A 25,894-nucleotide genomic window follows, 5' to 3' on the forward strand; every position below is an offset into this window, starting at 1 on the left:
CAAACATTTATTGATTTTTCCCTTGTGTAGTAAGAAGAAAACATAACTTATAGACCATCTTCTGGCAGAAGATGATAGATTTGGATCAGAAACGGGAGGCGCTGGAAGCCAGGAATCGAAAGTGAAGAACTTCTGCAAGCCCTTGGGTGATAAAGGTAACAGGGACTTATTTATTTACTCACATGTCCCACGTTATCGTTATGTAGTAACCCAATGTGAGTGTGTTGCTTTCAGGCTGATGTGTACCATCGCACATGTGAGGGAGAGAGTGGAATAAGTTGCTAGAAATGGGTCTTGAGTGCACATTTCTCTTCAGGCTGCCTCAGTCAGCACTTCCCATCATTATCTTGTCACTATTCACTTCTACTCATTACCCAGGACCCTTTCTCCACCTTTCCAGGGCTAGAGCCCGTTCTGAAATGCCGTCATTATTATTCATAGCTAACATTTGTTCAATTCTTTTGCTGCTAGGCACCATGATGCTGTGCTTTCCCTGCATTTTTCATTCCCTTCTCAAAACAACTCAAATGGTCCAAATGCTATGATTATGATCCATTTTGTAGATCAAACATCTGAGCTTCCAAAGAGGTTATATAGCTTGCCCAGGATCTCACAGCTAAGAAATGGCAGAACCAGATTTTAAACTCATGCTTTCTTTCCTTTTTTTTTTTAAATTAAAAAAAATTTTTAATGTTTATTTATTTTTGAGAGAGAGACAGAGCACAAGTAGGGAAGGGTCAGAGAGAGACAGAGAAACAGAATCCAAAGCAGGTTCCAGGCTCTGAGCCGTCAGCACAGACCCCGACGTGGGGCTAGAACCCACTAACCGTGAGATTATGACCTGAGCCTTAGTCGGATGCTTAACTACTAAGCCACCAGGCGCCCCTAAACTCACGCTTTCTGATTTCTAATTCCATACTCAGAAAATGGGGAACTGCACTTGCACCTACTCCAGTTCCAGAACACATATCCCAACCGGACAGACCACTTGTGAAAGGCCGTTAGTCCCTGAGATTTAAAAGCATTAAAGCTTTCATTATGAAATTTTTAAAAATCAGAGAAGAGAAAGAAACCACCTATAATATTGCTAGCCTTACATAACTATGACTAATATCTTCATGTATTTGCTTTCAGGCTATTTTGGCATATGAATATATTTTCCTGTAGTATATATACATATATTCTTTAGTATCCTGATACATATTTTTTTAAGTTTATTTATTTTGACAGAGAGGGAGTGCATGCATACAAGTTGGGGAGGAGCAGAGAGAGAAGGAGAGAGAGAAAACCCCAAGCAGGCTCTGCACTATCAGTGCAGAGCCTGATGCAGGGCTTGTACTAATGAACCATGAGATCATGAGCTGAGCTGAGCTGAAGTCAGATGCCCAAGCAACTGAGTCACCCAGGTGCCCCAGGGTCCTGATATTTTAAATATAAGTAGAATTTTCCTACTCCTACCCAGATTTTAATGAGTCTCAAGTGAAGCTGTAAGACTTCTAGCAGTTTGAAGGAAGGATAGCAAGTGAATGAATGAATGAATGAGTTTGCTTCCATGTATGGAATATTACATGTCTGTGTGCTTGTCACTTGTTTTTTCTGCATTCAGAGAAGAGAACCAGTGTTCTAGTTTAAATTTTGTAGAACACTTCAAGTAGTATGAACAAAGAACACACTCTCCCAACTCAAGTATGTTTTACCTGTCTTTCCAGGTCTTGCTCAAATCCACACCCCCTTATTAAGCCTTTTTAGATTTCTAAGCTGATAATAACCTTTCTCTACTCCAGTCTCAACTTTCTGGCAATACCTCACATGTCAAATTCACCATGCTCTCTATCTGCTAGTTATAGTGTTTTCTGTCCTATTCTCTTATACCTTTTCTATCCACAGCAGCTAATCCAGTCTTTTTCAGGGTGTCACTTATGTTTTTTTTAGCTTTTTGGTATTCAAACCAAAGTGCTATTAATTTCTCTAACATACTAGAATAACTTTGAACTTTCTGGTTTGTTCTTCCATGCTGTGTAGGTTCCTATCATTGTAACCATGCCAGAAATGACAGAGAATGAGACTCCTACAAAAAAGCAGCACAGGTATGTAGCCCTGGTCCAAAAATAATGTACTTTGGGTAGATAAGCAGCAGAATTAGTCCCCACTTTGCTAAATAGGCAATTCTCAGGGAACTTTCATTTGGTTGCCTGGAAGACCATTACTCTTCAGAAATATGTGTGGATAAATAAATACAGATTTACAGAAAGGAGTACATAGTTAAAATTTACCTGTCCTCCTTACTTTACAGACAGTGTAACAAGAATGACGATGAGCAATTAAAATTTTATAATGCCAAATCTATGCTAAGTGTTTTGTTTCTCCTGAAACTTTTACTTGCATACAGTATCACAGTCTTCGTAGATCGTTAAGTTCATTTAGGCAGAAGTCAATTTGAATAGACATTTTGTGACATTATAATTTTGTAGTATTACCATATGCACATCAGTATAGTATTACTTCTGGTTCTTCATATAAGCCCCCTTCTGAATTTCTAGCATTTGGGGCATTGTTTCTGCTTAGAATTACATGGCCAATGCTTTCATTAATATTGAAATCCCCATTCTCTTTCCTTACCAAATAACTATTAGGGATTGCTAATGTATTGAGTAATTGTATATAAAATGGAAATTCAGTGGTTTTAGTTGGATTAGCTTTTAAGAAAAACTAAGAGTTTGGATAAACTAAGGCACACAAATGCAACAGATGGCTCAAATGTCAATTGTCTGTGCATGGGTGCTGGTGACGGCCATGTTTTCCTACCTGGGGATTAAAACGTTCCTTTATACTTGTTTGTATCCCTGATGCACTCACTGTACCCCTTGCCAGGTGCCAGGACAAACATCAGAAGTCACCTACTTGGTACATCACTTTGAGAGTTGACTAACTCTTGAATTACATTTTTCAAATAGTTAAGGTTTTCAGTGATTGATTTACTTCCCAACCAATGACTTTTGGGTATGGAAGCATAGAGAATTGTAGTTACTTTTGGAAATTGTAGATTCTAAATTTATATTGATGTATCTGCAGTTGGGTTTTCATACCATAATAAGATAGTTTCTTACTGATGCAACAAATACAAATTCATAAAATTTATTTCTATGGTTCTCAGAATATAAAGTGGAGAAAATGTTTTCCTGTTATTTTCCTGTTCCTCTTATCTGCATTTTTTGTTTCAGAAAGAAAAACCGGGAGACACACAATGCAGGTAGAAACAATAATTTCAATTGTATTTGTTAGCACTTTTTGCATTCATAATGAAATTATACTGTAGTTGATTGTAAGTTTCTTTGTTACAAGCATAGAATCATTATTCCTTATGTTTTAGGAAAATGTTCCATTACTGTGTTTGTTCCTGTATGGATTAATTGACAAAACACCCCTCGAGTCTCACAAAGATGGCTAGTTTATCATCTGATTCATTGTCTGTTTAGATAATTTAAGGATTAATAGTCCTCTGGAATTAGTGTTTTAAGTGATTTCACCCACTGGGGAAATTCAGCTTTACTTCTCCCAAATGGATAAAGAATATGTCTTTGCAGAACTCCAGGAGGGGCTGGCTGCCTGGAGGAGTAGCGGGGAGACGGGCAGTGGACTGTAGACCTTAAAAGTCCATGAAATGTGAACAGCCTTAAATGAAGTTGTGGAGTCCTCAATTATAGGAAGAAATGTAGAAAATAAACATTTGGTTTTATCTCAAACGTCAAAATTATAGGCCAAAGCCAGATAAACATTTACAGAAGTAATTGTGCATACTTTTACAGTTTGGTACATTTTGTAACATTTTATTTTCCAGGGGCTACAGTCAGATCTGAAACAAAATATTTTTAGACATTAATGTCTATTACACTATAAATGATACCTTCCTTTCCCTAAGGAAAGGATCCTGGGGGAATTTTTCTATGGGAAGATGTGGTGAGCACTGATGGAATATTGCTGTTTCCCAGAATGAGAATTTCCTGTGGGTCACAGTGGGTCACAGTGTTGGTTTTTTCCACCTCCATAGGTGAAAAAATCCACTCCTAGGTAACAACAAATACCGTTATTAGAGAATTTAGAAAAAAGGTGATATCATACTTTATTGTTTTGCCTTCTTTGGCCAAATGAATTAAATCTAATCTTTTTTTGACCATAGGAACTGAATACTCTTACTGCAGCCAACTCACATGGTGTCATAAATATGTCCTGATAGTAATTTATTATGAGAGAATAATTAGATATCACTGAAAATAAGTCTTTACTGATAGATTGTGAAGCAAAAAGTATGTATTTTGCGCAACAAGACCTGCTTATTGTTAATCTGAACAATTACTGGAATCTTTTGTTAGAAACGAAGGTTTTAGAAACCCCTCTGAGAGAAAATAGCCAAACTAATATTTTTACTTACAGCGTCTTATTGAAATTATTTAGATCATCTCGTACCCTCTTGCCCTTTCCATACGGTCTTTAAAGTTGTGGCATGGGAGCCTGAATACTTCTCAATTTGGTTGAGATATTGTGAGTTGGCCAGTTTCTTAGATGGGAAAAATCCTACATGGCCAGGGTGACTCCTAGAAATTTTAAGTCATAACTGATAGCTGTTCTATTTCAAAAATGCCTTCTAGTCATCCTACAATGTGCTTTAAGGTTCTGTAATCTGCCTAAATAGATCCCATTTGCCTCTTTGCTATAAAAAGTCAGCCTTCTACTAATTTAGCTTGTTAGTGGGTTCTTAAAATTTAGTTATCACTAAAATCTCCAGTAATTACTTGAAACATAATAATGGCCTAACAGTAAAGTAATATTAGCAACTTCTGTTTATAATTTGAATTTAACTATTATAGATCACATTTTTAAAGTGCTAATAAAAATATAGCTCATATCAGTTCCCATAATACTAGACTCTTAGAAACTGTCTTGTAGTTATTTGTCTTCAGTAGATACCGTTTGATAAGATTTGCTAGGGATTTCTTTACCTAAAATTTCTTTACCCTGGGAGAATAGTGAACTATGGCAGTGGTACCATAAGGTTTGATAAATGGATTTTCCCCCTATCTAGTGGAGAGGCATAGAAAGAAGAAAATCAATGCTGGAATAAACAGGATAGGAGAGCTGATCCCATGTTCCCCTGCCCTGAAGCAGGTAAGAAGTCCACTCATATTTTCATTCATTACTTGTGACCAGATAATTCCCTAAGTGGTTTCTTTGTTCAGTGTGATTATTTTTGTTTCCTGTCATTTGGGTTTTGGAGTTAATAATTGCCTTGTTTTTCATTTGCTTAATTTTCTATATACCTATCTTTAATTTTTCCCAAACTTATAGTAGTCTTCTAGTAGAGTGTTCTACATGATCTAATGGACCATATAATTTCTAGATCTTTAAGATCTTGAGTTATTCAGTCCCACGATTATGTTCATTTATGTGCTACAGTATTCACCAGGCATTTCTTTTATTTTCTGCCAATCATATTTTTTATTACCTTTAAATTCTTACCTAGACTCTTCCAAGGATCTCTATTTTATTCTCTGTGCCCTTTCTGCCTCCACTGGTACTTAAATCTCAGCTTATTAAAGTTTTCCCTCATGAAGATAGCTTTTTATTTCTTCTGATAATGAGGATAAAGTGTGCTTACTAAAAAAAAAAATGGAAACAATATGGAAGTCATAAAAAGTTTGAAAAGTAAATTGATATCTTACTCCTAGGTTCTAACTACTATTACAAATGTTGTTACACATCTCTTTGGACATTGCTTTATAAATGTGTGTGTGTGTATATATATGGTATATATATGATATATATCATATATATGGGATATATATGATATATATCATATATATTCATAATATATTACATAATTCATATAATATATATTCATAATATATGTTTCATAACCTGCTTTTTCATTTTCATTCAGTGGTACTTAGTAGACTTTTGGTCATAGATACCTTTTTCTCATATGATCTCCTTTCTTTTTGATGATTATATAGTGTTTCATGATAGTGGGATATCATAAATTATGTTAGCCTTTTTTGGTTACTTGTTAATTAGGTTAATATATAAACATAACACATAGCACTAAAAACCTTAAAACAACATTAGTCTCTGGCCTGCCTACCTCCCACCTCCAATACAGCATTTATTTTTAAAAAATTTTTTTTGTGTGTTTTTTTAGTTATTTTTGAGATTCAGTGAGAGATAGTGTGGGCAGGGGAGGGTCAGAGAGAGAAGGAGATATAGAATCCGAAGACAGGCTCCAGGCTTTGAGCTAGCTGTCAGCACAGAGCCCAATGCAGGACTCGAACCCACAAATGTGAGATCATGACCTGAGCTGAAGTCGGATGCTTAACCGACTGAGCCACCCAGGCACCCCCCCAATACAGCAATTTAAAGACATCCATTCTCGACTGTTTCTTCTGGTATCCACATTTATATTTTGAAATAACATGCTTATATTATTATATCATACTTTTCTATTTTAGATTTTATCTATTGACTTCCTCTTGTCAAATCCTCCCATATAATTCCACCATAACTTTTGATGAAATCATTATTCAGTTCTTATGATATTAACACTGTAAATACTGTTTATGGTGAGCCAAGGAGTACTATTATTTTGTTTTGTTTCATATGAAATTTTTTTTGGGGGGGGCTGTTAATTGCCTCACTGCTTTTCATTTTCTATATACCTATCTTTCTATTTATTTACTTTAGATTTTTTTAATTTTAGTTTTTTATTTTTACATAAGCTATACACCCAGTATAGGGCTCGAGATCAAGAGTTGCATGCTCTAGTAACCGAACCAGCCAGGTGTCTCTCTATACATCTATCTTTATTTCTTTCCACACTTTTCAACAGTCCCTTAAAGTTTCTACATATTCAAGTATACTACATAATGGCCATTTTCTTTTTTTGTCCTTTGAGACTTTCCTCCTGGAACCCTCTTCAATCTGCCCTTCTTCAATCTTAATTGGTTGGTCTTTTGCAACTCTTCTGTTTTCTTTTTTTTTTTCTTTTTAAGTAGGCTTCATGCCCAGCACAGAGCTCAGGGCAGGGCTCTACCTCATGACCCTGAGATCAAGACCTGAGCTGAGATCAAGAGTTGGACACTTAACCAACTGAGCCACACAAGCGCCCCTCTAACTCTTCTGTTTTTAATTTCAGCTCTCATAAATTTAATTTCCAAGAGTCTTTTTCTTATTCTCTTTGTTCTTTTTCATATCACCTGTTTGTATCATGGATACAATACCATCTCAATCTCTGAGAATGTTATATATGTTTTTTAAAATAATTTTTCTTCTGTTTTCTATATTGTCTTTCTTTCTTCTGATTTTCTTTTACCCCCTTTGTTTTGAGGTTTTGTCTTTCCTTTTGAAGAGTTTCCTTAAATACCTGGTGATACTTAACTGTTTTCTCATATTTGAGAATGAGACATTAAACTTTAAAAGCTGATTGAATAGGGTTGATTTTTGGTGACCTAACTATTGAGTGATTAGGTGGTAAGCTAGTGTTGTTTTAGTGGACCTAAAAAATAATAGTATTGGTGGCTTCTTTTATTTTGGGGATAGCTGTTAACTTTTACTTTCCAGCAAAGAATCCTTCAGCCCCCTATCTAGGAATGGGAAGGAGTATAAAGCTAGTTGCCATATTGTGGGAGCTGTCTGGGAGGGGTACTGGAGCATCTCATGCTTTAGGAGGAGAATTTTACTTTACCCTCCTGTTTACACTGAGGAGTCTCATTTTGTCCACTTCTGTGCCAAGCATTCCTGAAGCAGAAATTCTCTGGTCCGAATTTCACAGAAAATAAACTTGTCTCATATGGTTGGGGTAGGAATGAGAAGTCATCCAGTTGCATAGGATGTGTGTGTGGTGGGGGAGGGGGAATAGTTTTATTACTGCATAAGAAAAGTCTTTCCACCAGTCCCCTCAGTCTTACCTTACCCAACCTTTTGTGGTAGTTTGAGCTTCCCAGTCCTGAACCTCTGCAGGCTTTCTGATGGCCAGATCAGTTCCTTCTGCAGGATGGTACTTAGGCTTGCATAAACATGATTTTGTTTTGTTTTGTTTCGTTTTTTAATGTACTTTGTTTCCTTAACATGATAGCAAATTTTTTTTTTAATGTTTTTATTTCTAGGAGAGAGAGAGAGACAGCGTGAGCAGGGGAGGGTCAGAGAGAGAGGGAGTCACAGACTCTGAAACAGGCTCCAGGCTCTGAGCTGGCAGTCAGCACAGAGCCCGACGCGGGGCTCAAACCCACGAATCGCGAGATCATGACCTAAGCGAAAGTCAGACGCTTAACCGACTAAGCCACCCAGGCGCCCCAACATGATAGCAAATTTAAGGGCAGGGACTATGTCTTCTGATAGTTTTGGGTTTGTTTTTTTTCCCTCTACATCTCAACGTACAATAGCTTCTCAGGAAATAATGGTGTTTGCTCAGTAAAATCTTATTTTCCTGCTTTTGACTGTCTTCCCTACAAGTTTCTCTGAAAGGAAACTACAATCATTTCACTTTCTTGGTGTCCTAGAATGTTCCAGTGGAAGTCAGTATTTGGCTCCCAGAAGCTGAGTAGATTCAGATTTTTTTCACTATTGCTATGTGTCCTCAGCCCCATTTGCAGTAGGGAGGCAGGAGATGGGCATTATTAGCTTCTGCCTTCGTCTCATTCTTGCTTTAAGAAAGCACAGTTATCAGGACACCTGGGTGGCTCAGTCAGTTGAGCAATGACTCTTGATTTAGGATCAAGTCATGATCCCAGCGTCATGGGATCAAGCCCTGTGTTGGATCTGCACTGAGCATGGAACGTGCTAAAGATTCTCTTTCCCTCTACTTCCTCTCCTCTCCCCTACTCGTGTTCTCTCTCTTTAAAAACAAACAAATAAATAAATAAATAAAATTTTAAAAAACCAATAACTATTTTTTCTCTCTGGAGTAAAACGTTTCTTAGATTATATTGGGTCTCTATTGGGACTCAGTCTAAGAAACCCAGAATTGTAATTTTGTGATCCAAAGCCCTAAATCCCTGATTCCTACCCGAAAAGAACTATCAGATAAAGTACTGGGGATATTGAATAATAAGCAAACTGGAACAGAAGTTAAACATTCACTGCAATATTTTTGATAGCTGAAGAATAAAAAACCAAAATGCCTCTTATATAGCTTAAATAGTTATCTATTTAAAATAGGAAATAAAATAACTACAGCCTTTAGAAAGTATAACATAGATATCTAAACCCTGTATGGAAGTATCTCCAAGATATATTTGTAAATAGAAAACAACAATGTAGCATAGTGCTTATAGTATTCTTCTGGCGTTTTTTGTTCTGGGAGGACACACAAGTAACTATGATGGCTTACCTCTGGAAAAAGGTCTAAAGAGCTAAAGCCAAAAGGAATGTCACTTATATTTTTATTTTTAACAATTGTTCATAGAGTACAGAATAATATTAAAGTCTAAAACCTTTACAGGGCCTTGAAGGCCCTCTCCGGCCTCCTCTTCCCACTCTTCCCCTGTATACTTTACTCTAGTTCTGCTCACCTCACCGTGGCCCCTCCAACATGTGAACACAGCCCTGCCTGAGGAGGGGCCTTTGCCCTTGCGGATCCTGTTACCTGGACCCTCTTCCTCCAGATATCTACGGGGCTTACTTCCTTCAGGTTTTTGCTTTGCCTCACAGAGAGGCCTTCTCCAGCCTTCCCATGCAAGATAGATTACAGTACAGTGTGTTAGTTTGACTCCTATAAGAAAAATACCATAAACTGGGTGGTTTAAACAACAGAAATTTATTTCTCACAGTACTGGAGGCTGGGAAGTCCAAGTCCAGTTTGGCTCTTGGTGTCTGCTCTTTTCCTGATTATGTCCTTGCATGACAGGGAGCACAGTCACCTCTCTCATGTCTTTTCTTCTAAGGGCACTGATGTTATTCATGAGGGATCCACCCTTGTGACCTAATTACCTCTCAAAGGCCCACCTCCAAATACCGTTATATCAGGGATTAGGGTTTCAGCATGAATTATAGGGGGACACAAACATCAGTTCATAGGACAGAGTGACCTCTGCCATCTCTCTGGTCCCCTCTTTACCCTGTTTTATTTTTTCTTCCTAGCACTTAGCACCACCCAATTGTAAATATTTCTGAAGGTCAGGAATTTTCTGTTTTGTTTATTACATTCCCAGTGCCTAGAACAGAGCCTGAGGCATAGTGGTTGTTTAATAAATACTTAGTAAATGAAAAGTAAACAGTAGAAGTATCTGACTATGGTGCCCATTTTAAATTTTGAAAGGATGCATATCACATATACGTGATAAAGCTTTAAGTTCCTTCTGGCAAGTTCTTACTCTTCAGTGAAACTTATAAATGGTTAATTCTCTTTGGCAGAGCAAGAATATGATCCTGGACCAAGCCTTTAAATATATAACAGAACTGAAAAGGCAAAATGATGAACTCCTGCTTAACGGAGGAAACAATGAACAAGGTAAAGATTTGAAGACTCTTCCTTTTTGTTGTCTTTTCAGTGTTCAGGTCTTTGTGTCACAGGGCAATGTATATGAGGATACAGAGGCTTTTTTTTTGACCGGAAACATTAAGATTGTGTGTGCTTTCGGTGGGTCTGAGAGACTAGTGTTGCATATACACTCATCTTAGTTTACCTCTTTTCCCTCTTCTGTGAGGGATACATAATTTTGCTCTTAGACTCTTCTGTGTACTTCATGGTTGCTTAACTCATGAGACAAATAGTGCTGGATCACTTTTATTCCACTTGGATCTTCCAGCTAGGGGAATCCCATGAGAGGATGCAAGGGAGAGTCCCGCTCAGTGTAACTTAAAAACAAAATAAAGATCTGGGTGGGCCAAGACTTAACTGTGAATTAACTCAAAAGGTCAAAGCATTCCATTCATAATTCTTTATACTGCATGTAATGTGTGCATTAGACTGCCTGATCATTTAATGAAATTTGATTTAATATTATTATTAGTTTTAGACAATTACATTAAAAATTCTATTAAGTTTTTATTTTAATTCTAGTACAGTTGACCCATGATGCTATATTAGTTTCAGATGTACTGAAATTTGATTTTTAATTAGAAGTGACATTTTTAAGCTATATAAGTTCTGTTTTTCCATTTGCAATAGAGAGATTTCCTTGTAAAAGCTGAAAAGAAAAATATGCCAGGCAAGTGTAAAGCCCAGAGTGGTAGGCAGTTTGAATTGTCCTTTATTTATGGCTCTGACAAAAACGGAGAATGAATTTCCTGGGACAACTCAGTAGGTCACCTTAAAAGAAGAGGAACAAAGGTAGAATGTGCTGAGGTGGGGGCAGTGTTGGGCTACCTTTATTGTGTATCCGGTAGGTCAGCATTCTGAATTCTCTTTGCTTGCCTTAAGTTAAATGACAGCTAACCCCCTCCCCCACGTCAGCTATCTTTTACAGTATAGGCCCTGTTTTATGATACTGTTAGGTACTTAGATTCATAATACATGTTTGGTAACCACTCTGAGGCACCCCACAGGAGAGATATTAAGACTGGAATGATGTGTAGACTTTTCTAAGAAGAGCTCCTTTGGTTTCACAGCCCAGAGGCTGAGGCAATCGAGTTACATTAGGGAAAAGGGAGCCTTTTGGAAAAACAGAAGTTGCATGGGCTCAGGAAAGGCTGAGCAGGTGGGCCAGGGCTTGGGGCAGCACCCGAGGAGCTTAAGTCTCACTACGTTGTCATCTCCGTCACCATCCTTTCTTTGGTTCTCTTTTGTGCATTTGCTCTCTTCGCTTTTCTTCTCCCAGAAACTTGCCCACATACCCACTGTCCACGTGACAGGCTGGGCCATGGTCTGAGCAGTGGCCTTGGGGTTGAGTCTCTTCTTCACTTGCCCACTCAGTCCCTGTGGCTACTTACTTCACCTCTCCAAGTCTCAGCTTCCCCATCTTAAAATACGGATAATAATAGCATGTATCTGGTTGATGTTAGGCAAATTTATGTAATTACTCTGAGACTGTTTCTCACCTCTTAAAATACTGATGAGAGGAGGTAGTTCCCATCTCATGGTTGTTATGAGGATTAAAAGAAATAATGCAGGTAAAGTGCTTCGAGTAAAGCTGGCACATAGTAAGTGTTACCTGTTACCATCATCATTGTTACATTATTAAGAAATGAGACAGTGAATGAAAAGTGCCAGGCATGTAGTAAGTGTGTAATAAGTGAGGACAATCATCATTATTATTTGGCCCATAAAAATTGGCCTTTAATTTCTGATGTCCATGGCACATTGGTATCTTCCTTCTGTGTGTCTTGTTTTAAATGTTTGAGGAAAACAATCTGCTAGTCTCAGCTCATCCTTGTCAGAACAGAACTTTTTATGTCAGGCCACTTCATAGGGCATTGGCTTTGAAGATTGGTTGCCTTTGGTGGATGGAAAGGGGAGAGTATCTACCACTGTGGCAAGACAGGTGGGCTGTCTGGGGTCACAGAGCATAAATACCAATAGCGAAGGCTGCCTCTGTAGTAGGATTCATGGGTGGAGTTCTCTCCCTTAGGAAAGGGTAGGGCTGTGACAGTAGCATGTGTACACTGGCCCTACCAAAGGAGACTCAAGTTCCATTATTGATGCTTTCTGTGGTGCTCTACAACTTTAATTTTAACCTGTTTCACTGTCTGTTATTTCCAAGAGTAAAATAGAAGTGAGTTTAAGGCCATTTATAAGAGAGACTACCGATTACCACCACGAGTAATGTTAGCTGTTACAGCATGTAAATGCTATTATATTGATATTCAGTGTTATTTTCCTAGCATGTGACCATGATATCAGTATGTCTTCCCTTCTTTTACCTTTGTAGCTGCCCCGTTGGGAATTTTTGAATTGGGAATTTTGAGATTTCTACATTATGAGTAATTTCTGACCTTTGGGTTGTTGACCCTTAAAGATACTTACTTTTAAAAGGATAGGATAGAGGCTTGATATACCAATGTAAAAAAGAGAAAGAACTTGCATTAGAAAAGAAGCTGAAGATTCTCAGGTGAGATATTTCAAAATGCTGGAATTAGACTTTGGTAGTTAGCTCACAGCTTTTTTCTTAAGTTACTGTAAGTACTGACACTACCAGGTAATTGTTTCATTTTTATTTTTAATATTGTAGCTAAAGAAATTAAAAAGCTACGTAAACAACTGGAAGAAATTCAAAAAGAAAATGGCCGATATATTGAATTACTGAAAGCAAATGACATATGCCTATATGATGACCCTACAATCCACTGGAAAGGAAATCTTAAAAACTCAAAGGTCTCTGTTGTTATTCCCAGTGATCAGGTTCAAAAAAATATCATTGTTTATTCCAACGGGAGTCAGCCTGGTGGAAATAGCCAGGGAACAGCTGTTCAGGGGATAACCTTTAATGTTGGTCATAATTTACAAAAGCAAACTGCCAATGTGGTGCCAGTACAGAGGACTTGCAATCTTGTGACTCCTGTGTCTATTTCTGGAGTTTACCCTTCTGAAAACAAGCCATGGCATCAGACCACAGTTTCTGCGTTGGCTGCCAACCAGCCTGTTCCTCTTTGTCTTCCTGCTACCATTTCTGCTCAAAATATTCTCGAGCTTTCCACCTCCGAGAGCGACTCAAGTGTGCTTGGTGCCACCAATGGCCCACTGATCGCAGTTCCCATCGGGCCTGAACCTCACCAACATCGTCCCATGCACACATGTCTAAGTGATCAGAATTCTCCTGAAAATAAGAATGGGCAAGAGAGCCCCAAAGTATTGAAGCAAACAGTCCCTTGTGCCACAGGCGTCCCTACCACTTCCTCAGCGACTGCCACTAAAGTGCACCATGGCAGCCAGGCCTGCCTGAGCATCCAGGATTTCAGAAATGATTTGCAAACCACCTTTGTTGTCTCAGTTACCACCACAGTCTGCTCCCAGCCTCCCAGATCTGCAGGTGATTCTTGCCCGGTGAGCATCAGCAAGGGCACAGACTCTGCAAGTGTTACCGCAGCGGTGGCCCCTTCTGCCCCTGGAGGAGGGAAGACCGCCACTCCTGTAAGCACTCTTCCTGCAAACCCTTTGGACAATAGTTGGACTCTTTCTTGTTCTTTGCCTTCTTCCAGTGTTAGTGCTTCAGACTTGAAAAGCATGAATAGCCTTACCCGAATTTCCTCTGCTGGAAACACACAGACGACGTGGACTACTTTGCAACTGGCGGGAAACACTATTCAGCCCCTAAGCCAGACACCTTCTTCTGCAGTGACTCCGGTATCAAACGAGTCTGGTAGCAGCGCCCCCACGACCAACCACAGCAGACATGTCGCTACGGGCGTCAACGTGAATAATTCCTTTCCCACAGATGGGCAGGCGGTTGAGCAAGTAGTTGTCACCTTGCCTTCTTGTCCATCTTTACCTATGCAGCCACTAATTGCCCAGCCACAGGTTAAATCTCAGCCTCCAAAAAATATCCTTCCATTGAATTCAGCAATGCAAGTGATTCAGATGGCCCAGCCAGTTGGGTCGGCTGTGAATGCGGCTCCAGCTAATCAAAATGTTATCATTCTTCAGCCCCCCACCACCACCCCTTGCCCAACAATGATGAGAGCAGAGGTTCCCAACCAAACAGTAGGTCAGCAGATAGTGATCATACAGGCAGCTAATCAGAACCCTTTGCCGCTGCTCTCGGCTCCACCTCCTGCTTCTGTTCGACTCCCTGTCAATGGAGCCAGTGCTCTACTAGGGCCTAATAATTCCGTGCAAAATGTTTCGACCCCCCAGACTTTTGGAGGAAAGCATCTTGTCCACATATTACCAAGACCTTCATCTTTATCAACATCTAATTCAACACAGACTTTTTCTGTTACCGTGTCAAACCAACAACAGCCTCAAACCATTTCTTTAAACGGACAGCTCTTTGCTTTGCAGCCTGTGATGTCCTCATCAGGAACTACAAATCAAACCCCTATGCAAATTATCCAACCCACCACCAGCGAAGATCCAAACACCAACGTTGCCCTGAATACGTTTGGAGCTTTGGCCAGCCTCAATCAGAGCATATCACAGATGGCTGGGCAGAGCTGTGTACAGTTGTCTATCAGCCAGCCCACCAATCCTCCAACTGCTGCAAGTAGTCAAACCACCCCAGTTAACGGTGTTTCATTAACAACAACAGTAGCGTCTCCCATGACAACCGACAATTCAGCCACACTACCCAGTACTTATAATCTAGTAACTACTCCCTCAGTCAACACTGTAGTTTGTTTACCTAATGTGAAGTCAAAAAGGTTTAAGAAGCCAGGTGCCAAGAAACACTTAGCAGCTCACAAGTCCGCAGGCCCCCTGAATCCAGTCAGAGAGGTGGGCAAGTTAGCCTGCCCTGGAAACGAAGCCACAGCAGAGCCGTCATGTAGTGATGGACTGTCGGAAAGCCTCCCTGTTGTGTTACCATCTGTCACCGTGTCCCAGGCAAATAGCGTGAGTGTTTCTGCTTCACAGTCTTTGGATGTTCTGAATTCTGAATCCATGATACCTGAATCTGTACCTAAATCTAAGTCAGCAGAAGAATCGAGCCCAGCCTCCCAAGAATCTGTAACAAGTGAACATTTTGTAATGGCCCCAGCAAAATCCAAAGATTCTGCCCCCATTCTGCAACGAGAAGCATCTCAGGATAAGCCACCAGCTAGTCTGGCATTGTCAGATGCAGCCAAATCCTGCACTTCAGCCAACGTGTTGATTCCATCTCCAAATGATCCCCACCTTTTGGTTTCTCAGGTTTCTGGGCTGTCATCCACCACTAGCACTACAAGCACTGACTGTGTTTCTGAGGTAGAAATCATTGCTGAACCTTGCAGGGTGGAGCAAGATTCGTCAGATACGATGCAAACGATGGGTCTGTTAAAGGGGCAGGGTTTGACTGCATTGCTTTCTGGTCTTGCTAAAGAAAAAGACCCTCAGAAGTTGTCTCTTTCGGTCCCAGTGGACCATCCCGACTTTCCTTCAGAGAATTCCAAAACGGCAGATTCAAGTGTCGATTTACATCCCAAACAGGAGCTGTTACTGATGAACAGTGATGACAGAGGTCCAGGGCAACACCACTCCTGCATCCCTGATCAGGAGGTTATTAATGGCTCATTGCTTGTCAGCAGGCAGGCCGACTCTCCCATGTCCACCAGCTCAGGCAGTAGTCGTAGTTTCTCAGTTGCATCCATGCTTCCTGAAACGACGAGAGAGGATGTCACCAGCAATGCAGTAACGAATACCTGTGACAGCTGTACCTTTGTAGAACAAACTGATATAGTTGCTCTTGCAGCAAGAGCTATTTTTGACCAGGAGAACCTTGAGAAGGGAAGAGCTGGCACCCAGGCTGATATGAGGGACGTGACTTCAAAGCCTTCTGAAGCCTCACCTTTAGAGGGAGACCAGCCTTTCAAAACGCAGATGTCTAAAGAGAGTGGCCCAGGACAGGCAGAAGCAACACCAAATGAATTTAATTCTCAGGACTCGATCGAAGCAACTGTGGATCGATCCCTTGGAAAACCAAGTTGTTCTGTAGGAATCAAAACATCAAATGCCTCTTTACAGGTTTCGACTTCTCAGCCACCAAGCATCACCAGTTTAAGTGTCAATAATCTTATCCACCAGAGCACCATCAGCCATCCTCTGGTCAGCTGTGCTGGTTTATCCCAAACCGCAGAGCAAGCACCTGTTCCGGCAACGGTTAATCTGACCGTTGCATCTAGTTCCTATGGCAGTCAGCCTCCCGGGCCAGCTCTGATGACCAAATATTCCCAAGAACAGCTAAACACCATTACCGGCACCATACCAAATCCACAGGTTCAAGAGCCACTCTTAAAGCCAAGTCAGGAAAGCCGCAAAGACTCTGCCAAGCGTGCTGTCCAAGACGACCTTTTATTGTCTTCAGCTAAACGTCAGAAGCATTGTCAGCCAGCCCCGCTGAGGCTTGAAGCTATGTCGCTGATGAGCCGCACTCCGGACAGCATTTCTGATCAGACTCAGATGATGGTCAGTCAACTCCCTCCCAACTCTGCAAACTCTGTTGTGCCTATTAGCAACCCAGCGCATGGAGATGGCCTCACACGATTATTTCCACCAAGTAACAATTTTGGGGCCCCTGCATTGAGGCAAACGGAAGTTCAGTGCAGTTCTCAGAATTCAGTTACCGAGCAGCAGCAAACCCAGGCCAGTCAACATCTCCAGGCCCTGCAACAGCATGTTCCAGCCCAAGGGGTATCTCACCTGCACAGTAACCATCTCTACTTAAAGCAGCAGCAGCAGCAGCAGCAGCAGCAGCAGCAGCAGCAGCAGCAGCAGCAGCAAGCAGGGCAGTTAAGAGAGAGGCATCACTTGTATCAACTGCAGCGTCATGCACCTCATGCAGAGAGCTCTGTCCACTCTCAGCCGCACAACGTCCACCAACAGAGAACTCTCCAGCAGGAAGTCCAGATGCAGAAAAAGAGGAATCTTGTTCCGGGCACTCAGGCATCTCAGCTTTCCTTACAACCAAAGCACCATGGAACTGACCAGTCCCGCCCCAAGAGTGGTCAGCCACATCCCCACCATCAGCAGATGCAGCAACAGATGCAGCAGCATTTTGGAAGCTCCCAGCCAGAGAAGAGTTGTGAAAACCCTTCGACTAGCCGGAGCCACCATAACCATCCCCAGAACCATCTTAGTCAAGACATGATGCACCAGCAGCAGGATGTTGGAAGCAGGCAGCAAGGTTCGGGGGTTTCTTCTGAACATGTATCTGGGCACAATTCAATGCAGAGGCTTTTGACTTCAAGAGGCATAGAGCAGCAGATGGTGTCCCAGCCCAGTATCGTGACTAGGCCTTCAGACATGCCTTGTACTCCGCACAGGCCAGAGAGAAATAGAGTTTCAAGTTATTCTGCCGAGGCACTTATTGGAAAGACATCTTCGAACTCAGAGCAGAGAATGGGCATGTCACTTCAGGGTTCCAGAGTTTCTGATCAGCTTGAAATGAGAAGCTATCTTGATGTTCCCAGAAATAAGAGTTTGGCCATTCACAACATGCAGGGTCGTGTGGACCATACTGTTACCTCGGATATCCGCCTTTCTGACTGTCAGACGTTTAAACCAAGTGGAACCAGCCAACAACCCCAGAGTAATTTTGAAGTACAATCTTCAAGGAATAGTGAAATAGGTAACCCTGTATCATCATTAAGGAGTATGCAGTCCCAGGCTTTTCGAATTAGTCAAAACCCCGGTCCACCACCAATCGACCGCCAAAAGAGATTATCTTATCCACCAGTGCAGAGTATCCCAGCAGGGAATGCCATCCCACCAAGGGACAGTGAGAACACGTGCCACCAGAGCTTCATGCAGAGTTTACTTGCCCCTCATCTTGGTGATCAGGTCCTTGGAAGCCAGAGATCGCTCTCAGAACATCAGAGGAACACCCAGTGTGGTCCATCCTCTGCAATTGACTATAATTGTCCCCCAGCCCATGAAAGTGTCCATATTAGAAGAGAGAGTGAGAGTCAGAATAGGGAAAGTTGTGACATGTCCTTAGGTGTGATTAACACCAGGAACAGCACCTTGAATATTCCTTTCTCAAGTTCTTCTTCTTCGGGAGATATTCAGGGTCGAAACACAAGTCCCAATGTTTCTGTACAGAAGTCCAATCCCATGAGGATAACTGATAGCCATGGGACCAAGGGCCACATGAACCCTCCGGTCACAACCAACATGCATGGGGTTGCAAGGCCAGCTTTGCCCCATCCGTCTGTGTCTCATGGAAATGCAGAACAAGGGCCTCCTGTACGTCCAACTAACTCTTCAGTTCCCCAGCGATCAAGGCATCCCTTGCAAGACAGCAGTGGTTCCAAAATTCGTCAGCCTGAAAGGAATCGTTCTGGAAACCAAAGACATAGTAATGTCTTTGACCCAAGTCTTCCCCATCTTCCTCTGTCCACTAGTGGCAGTATGATTCTTGGACGCCAACAAGCCGCTTCAGAGAAGAGAGGAAGTATCGTTCGTTTCATGCCTGATAGCCCACAAGTACCTAATGATAACTCAGCGCCTGACCAGCATACACTATCACAAAATTTCGGATTTCCTTTTATTCCTGAGGGTGGCATGAATCCGCCAATAAATGCTAATACTTCTTTCATTCCACAGGTTACTCAGCCTAGTGCCACTCGAACGCCAGCCCTTATCCCTGTAGACCCCCAAAATACTCTGCCGTCCTTCTATCCCCCCTACTCCCCTGCTCATCCGACACTGTCCAATGATATTTCCATCCCCTATTTTTCTAACCAAATGTTCTCAAATCCTAGCACTGAGAAGGTAAACAGTGGAAGCTTAAATAACCGATTTGGATCAATTCTATCTCCTCCTAGACCTGTTGGTTTTGCTCAGCCAAGTTTTCCGCTGCTCCCTGACATGCCACCAATGCACATGACCAACTCTCACTTGTCTAACTTTAATATGACATCTTTGTTTCCAGAGATAGCTACAGCTCTTCCTGATGGCTCGGCAATGTCACCTTTGCTTACAATAGCAAACTCCTCTGCCTCCGACTCTTCCAAGCAGTCCTCAAACAGACCTGCCCATAACATAAGCCATATTTTAGGTCATGACTGCAGTTCAGCTGTTTAAATACTGATAGACTAAATGTAAATGTATCAGGTGAGATTACAAACGTATTTGTGTGTGCATGCACACATAATGCACATGTTGAGGGAGGTGGGGTATGTGTGTGTGTGTATGTCTTTGTGTTTGTGTAATCAGTTTCCAGTTATCTTCCGAATGTAGGGAAGCCACGTCAAAGATGATGCAAATGAATACTGGGTTGTCAACAACAAACTGTCTTTCATTTTTAACTGCACAGTGTGCAGTTTTCCAAGTGGAGTTGCATTTTCAAGTTTGCTTTGTAATTTTATATTCCCTAAATACTTACCAGCTGGAAGCTGGAGGGAAATCCCTTCGGCGTGTGCAAGGTAGTAGGAAAGAACCTAGATTTTAAATTTGGTTACTGATCATTTGTAAAATAGATACTTGAGGTAGTTGAGTTGCTCTCCAAAAATACAGACACTTTGATATAACGCAGTGGCTCATCACCAAGTGTTTGGCTGATGGCAGCATCTAGAACAGTTTCTTACCCATGGCAGGTATTGAGTTAATATAGAATGAATGTCCATGGTTCAAATCAAACAGTGAGCAAATAAATGAGTTATTCCATCAGCCTTTATTCCCAAGGTTTGGGGAAGGTAGCGGCTTCTTTCTTAATGATAACAGTTCATAAGTTATCTGATTTTAATGTCTTATTCTTCAAATTAGGGAGCCATGTTATCTTTCAGTGTGCCAAGATCCTGGAAAGCAAAGGTCTTCCTTCCTTAGCCTTAATAATAGCAATCTGAAAAGCAAAGTACATAGACTTTCTCCATTTTGTGCTTGCATTTTTGTATCAGGTCCTAAGGATCAAAGCAGTTTTATTGCAGAATTTTGCATGTGTTTAGGCAACACATTGTTGCTTCATCGATTGAACTTTGTTTTCAACATTCTCTTCATTCTATTTATTTGGGCTCGAAATACTTTCTTTTATGTTTGTTAATCTTTAGGGACTGCTCAGTAAATAGTGTGTTTGGAATCTACACAGTTAATTTGAGCCTTACTTTTTAAATATTTCTGAGCAGAGTCTTAAGCTCTCAGTGTTTTCATTTATTGATATTTATATTTAAAAGATGGCATTGTATGTTACATTATTACCCCTCATAGTAGAATTGTAATGAGAAGATGAATTGGTTCATTATTTTTCCTGATGGTAGACGTGAAATGGTGCTTCAAAAAATTGTCTCTGTATATGTCTGTGTGTGTGTGTGTGTGTGTGTGCGCGCGCGCGCGCGGGGCATCAGGGTGTACACAGACATATAAACTGGTCCTTTAAAAATTGGCTTGCCATCTAGAAATGGAAATTGAGACCTGAGACCTGCTGAAGTATTGGAAAACTTGATGTAAGGGTTTTTAAAAGCCCCACAGAAGTTAATTATGTATACATACACATATACACACACACACTCATATATTGAATTTTGAAAATCTAAAAAAAGCCTATCAAAGCAACCATATATACTCATACTTTTTGTTGTTATATTCTGCCAAATATAGGATTGAGTAGGAGAGAGACATATAAATGGTTCTGTCTGCTCTGTTAATAAAGTAAACCCAAGAACCAGCATTTTATTTTTTCCTCCTTAAAAATGCCTCCTCAGGCTGGGTCAGAGCCATTGACTCTGGCAAATACCTCTTGGGAAGACTCAGTAGAAGGGTCACGTGTGCCTCTTGAACCGTTCTTACCAAACTTTCCTCCCTCCTCCTGCGACTGACTGAAGCAGTCTCCTGGGGGCAAGAAGAAAAAATGTCAACAAGAAAATCTTCTGTACTTTCTCCTTCAAAATGTTCATGGGGAAGAATAGGAGTTACTTAAATAAGACAACAGACTAACACAGTAGTTAAAACTTGTAATTGAGGGGGGAAATTGGGATTTATGACTTGTTTTTAATTAACTGAGTTTTAAGTTGTAACATTCAAGTTTTTTCTCTGTACTTGAAAGGTCCAGCCTGCCAATTTAAAGAAAGGTAGTGTTCAATATGTTTGGAGATTCATTCTCCCTTCCTCCCTCTGTCTGTCTCTCTGTCTCTCTCTGACACATGTGCACACACACGTACAGCGTGATGGCTATTGAGTTCTGAAGAACTGGGCACTATTAGATACAATTAGAACTAAGGGAACAGGCTAAGGAGAAGATCGATTTGAGCATAGCAATAGAAAGGCCTCAAAGCCTGGCACTTTCAGATATTTCTCTGTTGCATTGATTTTATTTTTCTGCTCAGCCCTGCTCAGAGATAGATAGCATTTACATTTTCCAGACCTTTTATTCCAAGCATGTAATACTTTGATCTCAAATGTACCCCTCCCTCTAAGTAAGGCTTATTTGACCCTCTGAAGAAAGATGTGACTATCTGGAAATAATTTGGCTCCTGATGACATGTAGCTCTAGTTATCTTACAGACATGTGCATATATATGTAAGAAATCATTGTATGTATGGACACAGTTCTGAAAGTGTTCAGAGATTAGTAATCTTATTTGATTTAAGAAGCACGAGTGTATGAGATTTACCATCAGTATATTAAGTAGTTGATAATTAGAGCTAAGTGATTTAGAGGAGGAATTTTATTATTTAATATCTAGCAATCTCTGGATATGAATTTTGGCAAATGTTTGGCAGAAAACAGTCGATTTTGGTTATAGTAAACTTTAATGTTATTCTCGGCTTGCTCATTTGTGACTATAGAATGTAAAACCATTTCCACAGGTAATTTTGTAATTTATGAAAATATGCAAGCATATACAAACCTATGAATCATAAATCAGAGTCATTAATTAAATTGTTTCTCTCTTTCAGTGTTACTGATCACATAGAATCAATTAGAGAAAGTAGTTGGCTATGACCATTTAACACAGTAACTTCTAATGAGGTGAAAAATTTCAGATTCCTCATCCTGTATAAACTTTTAATATGTCAATCATGGATAAAAAGAAATCAAGTTTGATGTCTTTTCTCTTCGGGGGATATTTTATACCATTTCAGGAAGTTTATTTTTGTTTATAGTGTAAGACCTTTGGGGAGACCAGGAATGGCATCTTTTTTCTAAGTAAGGGAGCGATATTCCACAGTGATCATGCTTTATAAAATTTAACATATTAGAACTGTGGAGAGAGAAGAATGAGGAGGGAATATTCTTTTGCAGCAATTTCCATTTACGTATCAGAGTGAACTGCAATAAAGATCCATTTTAAAAAATCAGCCTTCTTAAAATACAAAATTATTTAAACATTTTAAAGATAATTCATTTGCCTTGCTCTTGCCTTCTAACATTATCTGTGTCAGGGAAAGACTAAAATTTATACTCCAAAAAAATGTGGAAACACATTTTAATGGGAGTCAGGTTTTGAAAGTTTGAGAAAGGGTAAAGACTCTAATAAGCATCTTCTCAGCTTTGTCCTCCCTTTGATAGATAGGTACCTAGGCTCCTCTTTTCTTCCATCTTCTCTGAATCAAACAGGTGGCAGGGAACCTGCTCATTTCATAGGATGATTACTTCTCTGCCTTGAAATGTTTATTGGGCCCACCCATCTATTGGATCTTTGTGTGACAGTGAGTCATGCTCCTAAGTCAGTGAGTGAGTCCCAATTCCTGGCTTTGGGAACCACGGTATCTCCTATTCTACGAAGAGGCAACAAGGATTTCTTGAAACAAGGTTCGTTCTGAATTAATTTAAGATACTGAATGTGCCATACAGTTCTCTTCCTTGTTTTGATGAACTTGTTTCTTTTTGGTTTTGGTTTTTCTCCATGGAGGAGTTTAGAAAGCTCAAATATGGTACCCAAATCAGATGGCTTTGTGTTGATACTTTTAGGAACCTGGAGGTCGTAATTGTGTTGTCTGTATAAATTCTGCCTTTGCCTGGAGATAATTGCCTATGGCTGTGTATATCCAGAGGGCAATAATAGTAGCCAAATAAATTAGTGTGAAGTTAATCTGTGAGTGATGATTTTATGATACCTATATGCAAATTAAAGGCCAGAAACACGTTCCTTCTTGAACTACCTTTTTTGGCTAAATGCTACCAACAGAAAAGGGTCTTTTTTTTTTTTTAACTTAACCCTATTTTGTCTGCATTCTACACCTTCCTCTGTGAGCTTGACAGTGTTTTTACCAGAGTCTGTGGGGGACACCAAGTTTAGATGGGGGCAGTCCAGCGTGAGGCCCTTCTTGGACACAGAGCTTCTAGTTCTGCCCACATGCCTCTATCCTGGTCTGCACTTTACTTGAAACTGTGCCTCTGGTCCCATGACCAGCCATTGGAACATATTACTCACCCACTCCTGTGTTATATAGCAAAGGATCAGTCGGAATGGTACGTGCTGTGTAATCAAACACCTAGAAGACAAGAACAGCTGATGTTTCTCACTGTTGCCTTATCATTCTCTGAGCCATCTTTGATGCCGATCTTGTAAAAAATGTACTAGTTAGAAGCAAAACTCCTTTTAAACTCAGAGCTTGTAGGTGGTGGTCATTCAACATCCTTGTTTCTATATTTGCACAAACCCTATCCACTGCAGGGCTCTGGCGCATGCACGTGTTCAGATGCTTCATAGACACGAGCCAACTTAGGTTGAAAGTGGATGTAATATTCAAATGGGTGTTCTTTTGGATGATAATCTGCATAATCTGTCACTAGAGGTCTCATGAGACGTAGAAGATAACTCTTCATTTGTAATTTAACACTTTTTTTTTTTTAAAGATGATCATAAGTTGTGGCGTTTTATTTATTTTTTTGGCTCAGTTGTGTATACAGCTGTATACCGTATGATGTCATAGGGACTTAGAGCTTGCTCCATCTAACCCCTTCTTCACTTCTCTGGATCTCTTTACCCCCATCCCTCAAGTCTTAAAACCATTTTCATCTGTGAGGTCATTGAGGCACTGGACTTGACTATATTGGTAACCTTTAAGGGAGTTAAACTATTGATCTTCCAGGAAGAAAGGGACCAGACAGTGTTGCTTAAGATGCTGCAGTTGTGTTACTGTGAAGAAAAGATTTGCTTCCACTTTCAAAAGGCCATATATATATATATATGTGTATATATATATATATATATATATACATATATATATTACACATTTTGGTAAAAATAGGTGGAAAATCAGAGAACATAATTACCTTCACAAAATATTTATAGATACACTGGGTGAGAGGCTTACTGTAGGGCAGTCGCCAGGAAAAAACCTAACTGTAGTCTTTCAATTGTGTGATATTTGTATCTATTCCCATGCCAGCGATGTCTGCTGTGTACTGTGTCCTATTACTGTAAATCACCTGGTTTATAATTCTAATGGGAATTAATTTGTAATGGAATCCAGAGCAGATATGTATAATACGATCAGGATTGTCCTATGGTTGTAAATAAGAATAGGTCCTGTTTATTTTGACATCTTTTTACAAATGCATTGTATTAGGGTGTGAATATTCTGAACCATGCTCTTGTTTAAAGTTTTCAAATTTTTATTGGTAAATGTAACATTTTAATGGTTGTAATAATTATTTGTATAGATATGAATATAGTATTTTATTTAAGAAAATAAACTTTGCATTTTTGCATTGTGAATGGTCTTTTCTGATTGTTGCCATGTACTACCTCAAACCTGGTATTAAAACAACTTGTCTTGCGTACCAAAGTTTTCTGTTCAAGGACTCTTCCAATATTACCACAGTGTCTAAAACACCATGACTCATTTCCCATGGGGACTGTGTTCCCGATCAAAGAGTCAAATATTTAAAATATCACACTTGGATTAAGAGGGAAGCCCTCAGCCTATTGGACTCTCACAGCCTGTCCCCGTCATTCCCAACAGAGGAGAATAATTGTGTCTTTCCCAGATGAAAGGAGAGAAGTCAGAAAAACTGAGATGTACCTTGATGACCACCTCCAATTTTTCATAAGAAAAATGAAAGTCCCAGTTTTGATCTTAGCAGGAAACAGAGATCCAGAAAGAGACAGAGTTGTGGTGGGAATCATCCCAGTCCATCCTTGAAGAAACAAAAACTGCTCCAACTCCCTAATTCTGAGGAACTGCAACAACCCATCCCTGCTAGAGGACAAACGGGGCTGAGCTTTTCGATCTGCCCTTTGAGCAGGGTCTTCCTGTTGGAAACTATTGTCCTCAGTTCCCATGTCTAACCTGGAGAACATTTAAGGGAGCAGAATTGATCATTAGAACAGCAAACATTTGTCATCAAGCATTGTGTCAGGGGTGTTATATGCATCTTGAACCACCTTCCCCCCA

The 25,894-nt window shown here is 40.2% G+C and overlaps 1 protein-coding gene across 2 annotated transcripts; it reads left to right on the top strand.

Annotated features, from left to right (window-relative positions):
• The first annotated feature begins 58 nt into the window (after positions 1 to 58).
• Positions 59 to 25,215, top strand: USF3 (upstream transcription factor family member 3). 2 transcript variants are annotated; one of them, XM_077771893.1, is made up of 6 exons: positions 59 to 155; positions 2,023 to 2,087; positions 3,222 to 3,250; positions 5,081 to 5,163; positions 10,399 to 10,495; positions 13,155 to 25,215. In XM_077771893.1, exons 2-6 carry the CDS (start codon positions 2,041 to 2,043, stop codon positions 19,637 to 19,639), a joined length of 6,741 nt encoding a protein of 2,246 aa, XP_077628019.1. In that variant the 5' UTR covers positions 59 to 155; positions 2,023 to 2,040; the 3' UTR covers positions 19,640 to 25,215. The 2 variants fall into 2 exon arrangements, with proteins under 2 accessions (XP_077628019.1, XP_077628020.1); XM_077771894.1 differs by lacking the exon at positions 5,081 to 5,163.
• Positions 25,216 to 25,894: the final 679 nt, after the last annotated feature.

This window comes from Crocuta crocuta, unplaced genomic scaffold (assembly GCF_008692635.1).
Source record: "Crocuta crocuta isolate KB4526 unplaced genomic scaffold, BGI_CrCroc_1.0 scaffold56, whole genome shotgun sequence".
NCBI lineage: Eukaryota > Metazoa > Chordata > Mammalia > Carnivora > Hyaenidae > Crocuta > Crocuta crocuta.

What these genes read in the sequence shown, in the direction of transcription:
- USF3 (XM_077771893.1), top strand. Translation starts at nt 2,041, where the DNA reads ATGCCAGAAATGACAGAGAATGAGACTCCTACAAAAAAGCAGCACAG. An exon ending in CCGGGAGACACACAATGCAG is followed by an intron (nt 3,251 to 5,080) that starts GTAGAAACAATA and finishes CCCCCTATCTAG; the next exon opens with TGGAGAGGCATAGAAAGAAG. An exon ending in GTTCCCCTGCCCTGAAGCAG is followed by an intron (nt 5,164 to 10,398) that starts GTAAGAAGTCCA and finishes TCTCTTTGGCAG; the next exon opens with AGCAAGAATATGATCCTGGA.